The 12,918-nt window shown below is 35.0% G+C and overlaps 1 protein-coding gene across 9 annotated transcripts in view; it reads right to left on the bottom strand.

Moving 5' to 3' along the window:
- Positions 1-2,000: 2,000 nt before the first annotated feature.
- The window catches only part of SNX13 (sorting nexin 13), a 61,948-nt gene continuing 51,030 nt past the window's right edge, over positions 2,001-12,918 (bottom strand). For 3 of the 9 annotated variants that reach the window (XM_015853806.3, XM_015853807.2, XM_015853808.3), the window contains 6 exons: positions 11,847-12,008; positions 10,615-10,686; positions 9,051-9,196; positions 7,728-7,796; positions 6,519-6,631; positions 2,001-5,589 (listed from right to left, as the gene is read on the bottom strand). In XM_015853806.3, the coding sequence (XP_015709292.1) occupies positions 5,342-5,589; positions 6,519-6,631; positions 7,728-7,796; positions 9,051-9,196; positions 10,615-10,686; positions 11,847-12,008 (810 nt within the window). In that variant the 3' untranslated portion in view covers positions 2,001-5,341. Of the gene's footprint in view, positions 5,590-6,518; positions 6,649-7,727; positions 7,797-9,049; positions 9,197-10,572; positions 10,687-11,846; positions 12,009-12,918 lie in introns of those variants that run through there. The other 6 variants (XR_001553114.3, XR_014943020.1, XM_015853809.3 and 3 more) reach the window with 4 other exon arrangements.

The raw sequence follows: 12,918 nt of genomic DNA, 5'->3' as shown, positions 1-12,918 counted from the left end.
CCATGTGGTAGGTTCTGATCATAGAACACTCTCCGCCACAACAGAAGCCTTAGCAATGTCAAATGACTGCTCAAGTCATTCTCTGTATGTATTCTTACTTTAGTAAATTCCTGAATTTGTTGGAAAGACAATTCAATATTCTGTATAGCATGAAGCATGAGTTTTACTAAACCCTACAACTATCAGTTGAAAGACTGTCTATACAAAGAGACCTCTATACTGAATATCACTGCTTCTTACAGTTCAAGACAACACCTATACACTGCATTCTTGCAGAGGTATAGCTATATATATATAAGAGGAGAAAAAATTAGGATGGATTCATAGAATCACCAAGGTGGAAAAAGACCTCCAAGATGACCTAGTCCAACTGTCCACCTACCACCAGTATTTCCCCATTAAACCATGTCCCTCAGTACAACATCTAAGCATTTTTTTAACACCTCCAGGGATATTACTCAACCACCTCCCCTGGCAGCCCATTCCAGCACCTGATCACTTGTTCAAATAAATCTTTCCTAATATCCAACCTGAATCTCCCCTGGTGCAACTTGAGGTCATTTCCTTTTGTCCTATTACTACTTACGTGGGAGATGAGGCCAACCCCCACCGCACCACAACCTCCTTTCAGGTAGCTATAGAGGTCTATAAGGTCTCCCCTGAGCCTCCTCTTCTCCAGACTAAACAATCCCAGTTCTCTCAGTCACTCCTCATAACTTGTACTCCAGACCCCTCACCAGACCCCTCTAGACTTCAAGCTGAGAAAAACACAGAATAGAAAGGTACAAAAGACTACTTGGAATTTGCTTTTAAATTGCTAAGTCAGTCTATTTTAAAGAAGCAATATTCCTTACTCCCAATAAATAGCTCTTGATTGCTAATAAATGTAGTCCAGTTCTGTACTTAAAGCTAATCTCAGAATTAACTTAGGTACCAGTTCAATTATGAAATATCAACTGAGAATTCCAGTTAGCCCTTTCTAATTAGATATCAAACAATTTAACTGACGCATGCACATTTTCCGTATCCCAACCCCAACAACATGCCACAGGAATCTAAAGAACTACAGCATGGGAGAATTATTTGAGATCCAGAGTATGAGTGACAGGGGAACTGCATAGGCATAGATGTTTCAAATTGTTCATGAAAAGAAGATTTCCTTCAGAAATCCTTTACAAAAATGAACTTATTTCACCCAGAAGATAGAACATGAAATCTGTAGTTAAATAAATCACATGCAGAATGATGCTGATTACAGAAGATCAGAAAAACTTCAATAACCCTCACACATTCACTAAACATCAAAAAGTTTAAACCAGATAACGTGGGTAGACAGTTCAAAACAGGCACATACAAACCTCATTTAAGAAATGACAGATACTTATAAAAATTCATTAAAGAGAAATAATAATGCAGTGAACTTCCTGCCGTAAAACTATTCTAGGATAACAGCTTCAACAAACAAGACTTCAGAGTCAGTAATGAAATTCCTGATGTGTATATATCCTGTAGCAGAAGTGTGCAAGTTGGTGAGAACAGTAAACATTACCCCTAGGTCAAAGAACTAACATCTCTGGAGCTCAGGACATCGTTTTGATGAATGTGAAACAGCTGGAATAAATATATGAAGGGTAACAATTGTGCTCCCATGGTAGATCCAGCTGCTGCAAAATGAACTCAGGGGGAAAAAAAAGTAAAAAAAAAAAACAAAAAAAAAACAACCAACAAAATCCAAACAATAAAGAGGCATACAGTATGTAATTACATAGTTTCTACATATATCTTTTTAGAGCACAGAACAATGAAAACACTGATTGAAAATCACTGTAGTGATGGCATTTGTTAAAAGCAAAACTAGTTCACAAAGCATTTAAAATCAAGGAGTGACGTTCTGTTTTTAAAGTAGCACATAACACCAACAGTCATCCTCAGCCACAGAAACATTCACACCCGCTAGTGAGAAAGTTGTTTTAAAAATAAATGTTAGAGACTCATAACAATCCCATTAATACTTTATTAGTGTAATTTTTTTATTTTTTTTAACCTTTCTATTGGACAGAACATAAATGCAAACTCCAAAAAAAGAAAAAAAAAAGAAAAGAAAAAAAAACCCATTCAGAGTCCTCTGCCATCCAGTAGAAGTGACCCTGGCAGTCTGTTTCCCGTTCAATCTTTGTTACGGAAACGAGAGGATGGGGAAGGGAGGTAAAAAGCATCAACAGAACAATTAGGCACACAGCTGACACTTACTGTACAATGATATGCACAAGTAATTCATAACGGCTATATTCATGAGATGAACTCTTGAGATTTTCCCCTTGTAATGTATGAGCTATGCTCCCAGGAGCAAGGACCATTAAGAACAAGGGAATTAACAGCGGAGTAACAAATAAGACTTTTAAAACAAGTCCTTAAATAAACTAATGCAACAACAGAATGAATTGTTCAGCTGAGAAGACATTTCTAACCTAGACATTAAAACATTAAAAATCCATTTATTTTACAGTTATTCAAATACACATGCATTAAATGAAAATATTGCACAAAATTAAAATTTAGATTGTGGATTTCATATATTTTTATTTTGGTACACATTCTGGTAGCACTTAAAATTTACTGTTTAGTTCTAGCAAACACCAGCAGCACAAGCTTGAGGATGAACCAAATGAAAAACTCAATTGCTCATTTTCTCTTAAAAATAATTAAGGCTAAAACAAGTGCATTTGTTGACAATGGCACAATCTTCAGTGGCCAGTCACAGCACCCAAAGGCCAGAAGATACACCCAGACACTTAAGTGCTGTATGTTAACATTCAGTTTCGGAGACTTCATAGGATAACAGGCTGCATGGTTGACAGGGCAGGTATTTTGAATTGACAAAAGGAAAACCATTTTAAAGATAAGTACAAACTTTTAAACCAAAAGTATTAATTTCTGATCAATCTCGCCAGCCAACAGGCACAACTGAATTAGGAAGCCACATTCTGTAACTAAATACAGAAGACAAAACTTAGTACATATATATATATGCACACCTGCATATAAGTGTGTGTATAAGTATATATGTATATGTAATAAATTTCATTAAGTAAAATGACTAACAAACATGTTGTATTATGTTCAGTTCACATTCCTAGAGATATTATTATTTTATTTTTTACAGAAATGTACCAGAGAATTAAGAAAATCCCAATTTGCACACAATCACCATTCTCTTGAATTTTTCATGGTACCTGCAGATAGACAAGAGGTTCCACAGATCTGACAAAAACAGCATTTAAACTTCCCATTTTCATACTGCATAACGAATTCAATGATTTAAAAATACATAAATTAGGTTTGGTAGTAATAATGATGTAACTACTATGTCACCAAGAACAATTGCTGAACGATATTTCATCAGCTAGATGTCAGGTATGCTAGAGTGTACACTGACATCAGAGGAAGATACAGGCATGTAAACAACAGCAGCTGGCTATGCTGACTACTCCACACAGGAACTCAAGAATTTTGTTAAATTCAACAGCACTTAATCACACTTCTACAAAATCAGCAGAGAAGAAGAGGGAAGGGTTGTTACATATTTTCCAACTTGTCTTCCTAGTAATTATAAAAGAAAGGGATTTAACTTACAGTATTTAATTCTGCAATAAAGGAAAAAAAAAACCAAGTGCACTTGAGCCCATGCATACTGTATGAAAACATTAACAGTACAATATGATCATTAAGTATCATTAAGTAATATGATAAAAGGCTACATTGCGTGAATAGAGTCCATAAGAAAAAATGACATATATAGATGCTTCAGTCAAATTAACTAGGTCCTTTGAGAGCCTTCTATCTTCTCTTAGAACGCTTTAATAAAAGGTCTGTGTTCCTCTCTCACATAGAAGGATTTGTTCCCATTTGAACACAAATTGCTATAAGGATCCTTGATCAACAGTTGTATCACATCCCGTTAAGCGTTCTGAAGAAATATGGACTCCACAAAATTACCTTCTATTCACTCAGATAGTAATGCTCATAACAGTAGGGGACTATGAAAAAGAAAAGACAAACTGAGGTATGCTGTGGCCTAAATGAATTATTTGTTATTTTATTCTTAATTGGACATAAATTATTTGATGGAACTAAACAGATGGATGTGGGGCCTTGATGTCAAATTTCTATTAAAATTTTACACTATGCAAAAAATAAAAAAATTATTTAAAAAAATATTGTAATTTTATCTCCTTTTTATTTTCATATATACACTAAGATGCTTTCAGGAATTCCCAAATGTTTGCATATGACTAATGAAATCTTTTATCTGTAAGGAACCAACTAATTCTAACATTTTTTTCCCATGAACCTTTCACGCTCAAAGGTAAAGGAATCTTTCAATTAGGTAGGACAGTCCTTTGTACTCCAAAATGTTTCAGATTTTAGTGGGAATTGTGTGAGAATTGTTTCTTAGTGCAATTTCCTCATCGCCCAGTATGATGTCTGTGCTCTTTGAAACATGGACTCCCCCCTTCCTTCTGCAACTATGATCTTGTTGTATGTTCAAATGCACCAGTTGAACATAAGTACAACACCCTTTCTTCACTGAAGTTACATGCAAAATATATGCCAGGTGCTATAAGAGCAGAAGATGGCCCTTAGAGCTACAGAATAATCAGAATAAAGGTTTTATAACTACCGCATCTTTACTAAAACCCCCAACAGATCTAATGTTAGTTTATTTTTCAAAACATAAAAGGTGAAGTTTGTGTGGCGTAAAATTCACATTTCCTCAAATTTACTTTAATAAATATACTTTTATGATGGGGGTATAACTATTTCTCCCCTCCTCTATAAATCTGCTGCTCCAGAGATTGCTTTTCATGTTAGCTCAGCCTTTACAGGAATGTTAAATAAGCCCTACAGAGCCTCAACAGACATAATATAGAAAAAATCCACCTGATTCTCACACATTGCACCATCTCCCAGTGCCAAAACTTTCTTTTCTTCTACCGCATCACCATAGTTGTTATGTTTCACTCAGTCTGGCACTTTTCATTGCTGGCAAACATCGCCTCAGGAACGGAAGGAATCAGCATTCTTATACAGTGGGCCAGTTTTCTTCTCAATGTTGCATGAAGACGCACCAAATCATTTAAGACACACGAACCCTTCTGGTAGTGGTTGAATTACAAGTGACGATGAGAAGATCCACAGGTCTTACAGATGCATTAATAATCTACTATGTGACACTAAAAGACTGGTGCAGAAATAACAGCATGTGAGTTTGAAGCCCCAGAGAATCTGCCCAAGTAATTAGTCCTGGACAAATGTACACCAGCTTAACAGGTTTACAGTGTCACCTTTTCTGCAAGGAAGGCGCTTGAGTAGAATGTAGTCTCTGTTTATATCTCTGCATCTGCTTTGACCGTGAGTGCAGTTTGTTGAAGAGCTCATGGAACTTATTTTGTGGAAATAAGGTTTCTAGAAATCTCTCCAGAAAGACATACACCATTCTCTTATTCAGTTGAGTATGCTGGAACATCTCAAAGACCCGAAGAATACCTTTACGTGTTGTCTCAGCGCCTATGATGTGCTTCAATTCATCTACAAAAATGAAAAGCATATGGAAGGTTAAACTTAATTCCTCATCTCAGTTAATAATACATAGAATATTGAGTCTGTCAAGTAATTTCTCCAGACTTTCTTTCAAAAACTATGTAGCTTGAAATTTGGATGTAACAGTGACTCTATTATAGATTGTATGATTAAGCTAAACGTTCTCTCAGAGTAGAAATTCTCTCTGAAAATTACATCCATTCTATACACTGTATACAGAATCACAGAATGGTTTGGGTTGGAACGAACCTTAAGAACCATCTATTTCCAACCCTTTGCCATGGACAGGGTTGCCCAGGACTGTATCTAAGCTGGCCTTGAATTCCTCCAGGGACAGGGCATCTACAATGTTTCTGGGCAGCCTGTGCCAGCGCCATGACACCCTCTGAGAAAATAATTCCCTCCCTACGCCTTGCCTAACTTTCCTTTCTTTGAATTTAATACTGTTCCCCCTTGCCATATCACTATCAGACCATACACAAAGTTGGTCTCTTGTTTAAAAGCTCATTTTAAATACTTGAAGGCCACAATTAGGTCCTTCTAGAGCAGCCTCTTCTTCCAGGCTGAACAAGTCCAGCTTCTCACTCCTCTGGACCCACTCCAAAGCTCCACATCTTCCTTGTGTATAGGGGTCCCAGACCTGACTGCAGTACTCCAGGTGGGGCCTCATGCTGTACTGGAATATATGAATTTCATGCACTTAACTAAAATCCTCTAGAGAAACTACATGCAGGATTGGTTCTAAGAACCAAAGGATATGACATGTGAAAATTTTCAGTACTTTAATAATTAAAACCACTTTTATTTGAATACAGTTCAAAAGTCAGCATTTCTTTTCATTTTTTCAACAAATCAACGTTAACTCTAGCACAGATACACAGCAAGGATGATTTAGCTTCAATCTCAAATCCCCTTACCCGGCATTATCTCCAGTAATTTGGTCTTCCCTGCTACTCTTGTTCTCATTCTAATAGCTTTGTCTCTCCGTGGAACAGTCTCTGCTAAAATGCCATTGGGCCAAAAAGCATCTCTGTAACAAAAGCAAATCTGTCAAAATACATTAAAATTTTAATCAAATGGAAGGTTATATTTAATCTCTCCAAATTTTCTCATAAAATAAATACATGAAAGCAATTTGTACAGAACCTAACATATACTTTAAATATTAGAGAAGGGAAAAGAAAGGGAAAAACGGCATATTCAGAAGTAACATCTATGACGCACTAAATCTATTCACAGTTGCTTCATGCTACCTAGAATGGAATCAGTTGAAAGAAAAATTTAAGAATATATTACACAGCAAATCATCCAAATATCACATATTGCATCAGTCTTTATTTATTGTCACTGACGGACTTTGATCTACTAATTATTTCAATAGATCTTTGATGAAGGTTAAACTATTAATAAGCTAGAGGTAAGATGAAGACACTTCAGTCTATTGTAATGCCCCATGCAAAACACAAATCTCAGTGTGAAAAGCTGTTTTTCATCAGTGTATGACGCATTCTTTTTCTGAGTAAGACATGCATGCTCTTAACTCATTTTCTTAAAGAATAATAGCATATCTCTGAAGTACGATCCTTTGGCTAATCTACTTAATATCTTTCCCTCCATTCAAATAAAAAGTCATGAGGGGGTGTTTTGTTCAACAAATACTGCTGAAATCATTGAGCATCTTAGGAAACAGAATGATGAAATACAGATTTTTCTAAACAGGGTCTGACAATTTCAAACTCAGAATTCAGTTCAATTGTTTGACCTTGTATTGAAGATGTACTAGCATGGAGCTAGGATTTTCAGTAATAACAACTGTTTGCTTTTTAAGATTGGATGTGCAAGGTAAACAAGCCACTTCATCCAGTAACATGATGAATTCTAAATACCACAGCTCTTCAGAGCTACTTAAAAAAGAACATTTTAAGGAAAAGGAGAAAATTCCCAAATATTGTTCTTTATGTGACAGATACTTTCTCTCACTTAAAGCAACTAAAATGCTGGGCCTGGTCAAACTGGATTTCTGTACCATAAAAATTTCCTCACACAGAAAGAACAGGAAAGATGCACATATATTAGACATCGATTGACAAGTACTCTGCATTTAACATGAATCATGAAACATATACCTGAAGCGTTTCACAGCATCTGCTACTTGTTCAGGAGATGTCATCCAGTCAACATGATCAACTATTTTCCTATAAACAAAGCAAAAAAAGTCTCATGTTGTTGTTTCAACAAAGGAAAGGAAAAACAAGTAATCCATTTTAAAGATCATTCTAGTGCAAAGTGCAACTTCAGTTCTTCTCCAATGGTATCAAGTAGGTTCTGAAAATTTCACACTATGAAAACAAAGACCGATTCTCAAGATAAAAATTTGAAGTTCACTATCACTCTCAGTGCACAGCTGAAGCTAATGCTAAAGTCATTTTTCTACTACAGTAGATATATGATGACCAAGCAGGTAATACAAATGACATTACACCTCCTTCCAACGTGATATCAATGTCATGCTTGCACAGCTCTCCTCTTCATGAAGCACTGTTCAAATTCTGTTTATATAAGCAAAGAACCTACTTAAAACTTACTGTACTTATTTATGAAGTTACCTTGTAATCTTGAACATGATATCATTAAACCTTAAGAATCTCCTGTGCACAAATTCAGCTAGTTATACTACAAAACGAAAATAGTAGTGTATTATATTATAGTAGTGTAATATAAAACAGTAGCAGTGTTCACAGAGCTACTCAATTGGACAAAACGTGTTTGGAAGGACAGGTTACAAGGTAATTCTCATCTGGCCATTAGGAATAATTTCTAAAGGACCTGGTGTTATTCCTATTATACAGTAGCATCACTACTGATACCACATGAGCCACCTATATCTGACCACTGGTGATGAAAACATAAGTATACTCATGAAGGTTAAAAAGTACAGTGAGGAAATTCCTGGAAGAATAATAGCGAGCTACTTCTCACCTGGCAGAAATAAAGTTTCTGATCCAGAGCACTATGCCGAATTGACAATTAAGGAACTAATCATAATTACAGTTCATCTAATTTGATAGCGTTCATGTATCATTTGTAACACTAAAGAGATGAAACCAGAAATTGGGCAGAAAAAAAAATAGGATTAACAGCAAAAAATACAATGTACAAACATAGGTAAAAAAGCATGTATAATATCAGTATTAAGTTACGTTCATGAAAGCATGAATGCTTCTGACTCAGTGAAAGCAGTTCTCTGTCACATAAGCAGTACCAGAATTTGTCTTTCAGCAACATTCCACATCAAATTTTTACATCAAATTTTACATAAAATTCGCACTAGATTTCTTCATTCCCTTTAAAGGGGAAAAGCATGTAGCAATTTAGCAATGTCAGAAAGGATTTCTAGTCAGTCTACAGAAACTCATTCACACAATAGCTCTATATAAGAAAAGCAGTACCTATTAATTGTGTCGCCATAAGTTGCTCTAATAAGCTGTTGAAGCAGATTCTTTATGTTTCTTCTTAACCATTGATTTCTTTCCTTTAAATCAAAGACTTCATCCATAAGGAGGAGCATTACTCGAAGTGGAATATTGTCATCCACCTGATCAAGTGTGTAAAGATAGAATCAGTAAGCATATTTCAGTTCACAGGCCAAATGATCCTGTATAAACACAACAGGGTCGGAACACTTTGATCTGTTATTTATTATAATAAGAAATCTTCCATAACATTACCAACAACAAGACATCGAAAGACTGAAAAATAAGGATAAAGTCTTATACCTTTTTTTTTTTTTTTAATTAATTTATTTTTTTTTAATGTAAGAAAAAAGGAAATTGTTCCTGTACTCAAGTGGAGCAAACTTAATATAAGTATGCATAAACTGGAGAGAACTTCTCCCTTTGCTTTTTCTTAAGTAGATAAATTCAAAACCACTGAGAAGTATTAAATTTGAGGAAGAGTTTACTACATTTTATTGAGTATTCATTTTCATCTTTTTTTACCCTATACAAATAAGAATAGCTTCTCATGGCCTGCTTTTTGGCATACACCAAAATTTAAGCCTATAAATTGTTAAGCTACTGCATAAAAGATAGTTCTTGGAGTTACAGTTGTATTATACAAGAGTACTCAGTTATTTATCACAAACACAACAAATGCATTTTTTGATTGATTTGTTGCCTAGATATTAAATTCATTATTAATACTTCATAGAATAGCAAGCTAAAGATACCTTAGAAGCTACCAAGAATTGTAGCTTCTATTTATTTTACAGAAGATCAATGAAGTATTTGCAAAAAAGCCGCTCATACATTTAAGCTATATAATTTAGTTTTGCTTGTGCAAAAATAGCAGCCTCAAGGGTGATAGAAGATACATGTTTGTAATTACAAATTTACAGATACAGTCTGATAGAATGAAAAACAATGAAGGCAAAGGAAAACCCAGAAGGGCTCAAGTCTGTTATTTGAGTAAAAATACATCTACCAAACTGTCACTGCAATTATGCACAAGAAGACAAACAGGAATGCTTTGATGTGTTCTAAAACCTAAAATGTGAAAGGCAAAACAGGTGCAGACTTATGACCGTGGTAAACTGCATATAATCACTGATAATCTTACGGCATTTCTGTCCTACTTAAACATGAAAGTGGTTTCATTTATTTGTTGCTGTTTTATTTCCATGTATATGATCAATTAAAACAACATCAAAAAACCATGCATCATGACAACGTCAACTTCACTGTCAAGTTTCTTATTATTACTACTTCATTTATTTTTGGTATTCACATACTGATAGTTCATTATTCAGAACTATATGAACTTTTTTTCTTAGTCTAAAAGAAAAAAAATAAATACCCCTAACACCAAAGTACTTTCATGAGAACTTGAATGCACTTCTTAGTAATAAGAAAGAAGCTAATTTTAGAAGGAAACATCATTTATTTTAAAAAGAAATTTAAGCGCCTTAAACACCTGCTTCTAAGTGCCTCGTTTATTTATCAGTGTCAGACTCACACTGTCATCAATTGTTGCTGCAACACGGCAATGGTCAGGATCTGAATAGGTTTTCTGGATCAAAGGAGGCACCTGCAATTCAAGAAAAGGTACTCTTTTTGAAGGACAATACTGTAAAACACCAATAAATTAGATTCATTTTCATACCCAAGATGATTATGAAAACAAAAATCAAACATTTGGTCAATAGTCAGTTGCACACTACAGCAGCTTTTCATATTCCAGCAAATCACATCTAGTATGATCACATACATTATCTCAAGCGCTCTGTGCTTTAGCTGAAAAACCATAAACACGTATGGGACTGACAGGAGGTTATTTCCCCTTTATCTCAAGTTCTGCTTCATCACAGTCTTCCCAGTGAGCATATATTTTGCTAGTCACACACCAGGGAAGCTGCCAGCAAGGAGAAAATCCAGAGGCAGTAATTCTCACAAAAAAAATTATATACAAAATAAGAACAAAAAAATTATATAAAAATCACACTCCTTACAATGACCAAAAAAACCCCACAACTTAGATTTATTATTCCCTTTTATGCTTAGTTCATCTGGGTTACTGTTTCTACACCTACTATACACAACTGTTTTGTTAGTATAAAATGGAATAATCTCTGACCAAAGGACTTACAGTAAGACACAAAAGTAGAAATGCAAGGGAAAGGAAGGTAAGGCAGACACACTAGAAAGATCTCTAGTATGTAGGAATTCCAGATAGCATGTCTTGCTATGACTCCACACATTTAAGGTGTTGTATTTTAGGAATACATTAGATGAGAAAAGGTAGCAGTAGTACATGGCAGAACACACAGAAAGAAAAATTAATTAAAAACAGAATTCAAGAAGGAATAAGCAGAGAAGATATTATCTCCTTAGTTAGTTTCAATACATGCATTTTTTGGCTAACAAACGTAGTGATTGCAGCAACCTAGCTTTATGATAATGGAAGGTAAATAGATTACACTTCCACATTTTTCTCAAGTGGCTGCAGTGAACTGAACATGGATCCCTGCATAGATTCCATCTTTCAGTGTGTTACATAACATCAAAAAGAGCTCCACATTTGCAGTATAATGACTACTGAACCTTAGAAAGAAGGGTATGGGTATAAAAACAGACAGCTCTCCTATCCAAGGACCTAACTCTTCATTATAATATATAATGTAAGTTAAAATGACTTGACAGTCTCCTATTAATTCACCGTTACGTATTAACTACCAAATTTTTTCTTACCTTGAAAAATGATTGCTTTATGTCTTGTCCCAGTCTCTCTGACATTTTACCCATGTTGTCTGACATTTTAGTCATTCCCTCTGCCAGGCTGTCAGGGAGAGACTTGACTGCATTTGACACATTTCTCATAGAGTTACGCAGTGGGTTTACAAATGTGTCCATCTAAAGGGGAAGATGTTGAACCAGAATTGTATGATCTGTGAGGACACTAGTAAATTAATGCACTATGAGAAGTATCATGTTATTCTGGAGAGCATTATATGAAGGACAACTGTAATTGCTTAAGCTCGTTACATACTGCAGCAAACAGTTTTAATTTCATTTTCATTTATTTCTCAATCTTTACATCCCTGCTGCAAGCCTTCACATCTCTCGAGAATTGAACTTCTTCCTGAGTCATTTCCATTTAATATTCTTTAGCTTTTCTTTCCTTGCATTTGCTTTCCTTTCCTTGTCCACTCGATGCCATTTCTTTGCTCTGAGACTCCTGCTTCCAGAAACTTCACTTCTGCTTTCAATTGACCATCCCTGAAACATGGCTTTCACATATACCTTATATTCAATCCAGAGGTACAAATACAAATGTGATGCTCAAAATATTATGGAAAATTTCTAAGTTAAAGCAAATCTTAATCAGTCATTATTACATAAATAACGATAAACTTAAAAGAAGTGTTTTACCATGTTCCGATGTTAAGTACTTGAGAAATAAACAAGCTTCAACTTACAATTTTAGATGCTTTTTATACAAAAAGATCACTAGAAGCTTAGAAATAGTTATATTTGCAAAGCAGGCACTCAAAGACTGGTCAAGTGAACAAAGAATCATTTCTTTGAAGAGAGTTCTGGTGGCTTAATAAAATAAATGCACAGTTGAGAGCTCTGAATTTGATCATTGGCACTGCTTACAACAACTAAAAGACAGCAGCTGCTTATGAAGGGAAATGCATTTCATTTATTGGGCTGAAGAGTGGACAGTGTGTAACAACAGCAAATACAAAGGAAAGAATTGAAAAAAGATATAAGAAATGAGAACAAAAACAATATCAGAGATGTCTCTGAAAGTAATTTA

The sequence above is a fragment of the Coturnix japonica genome, chromosome 2, assembly GCF_054131305.1.
Source record: "Coturnix japonica strain WE chromosome 2, WE-NBRP24, whole genome shotgun sequence".
In the NCBI taxonomy this organism is placed as follows: domain Eukaryota; kingdom Metazoa; phylum Chordata; class Aves; order Galliformes; family Phasianidae; genus Coturnix; species Coturnix japonica.
This window is presented reverse-complemented; position numbering and strand designations above follow the sequence as displayed.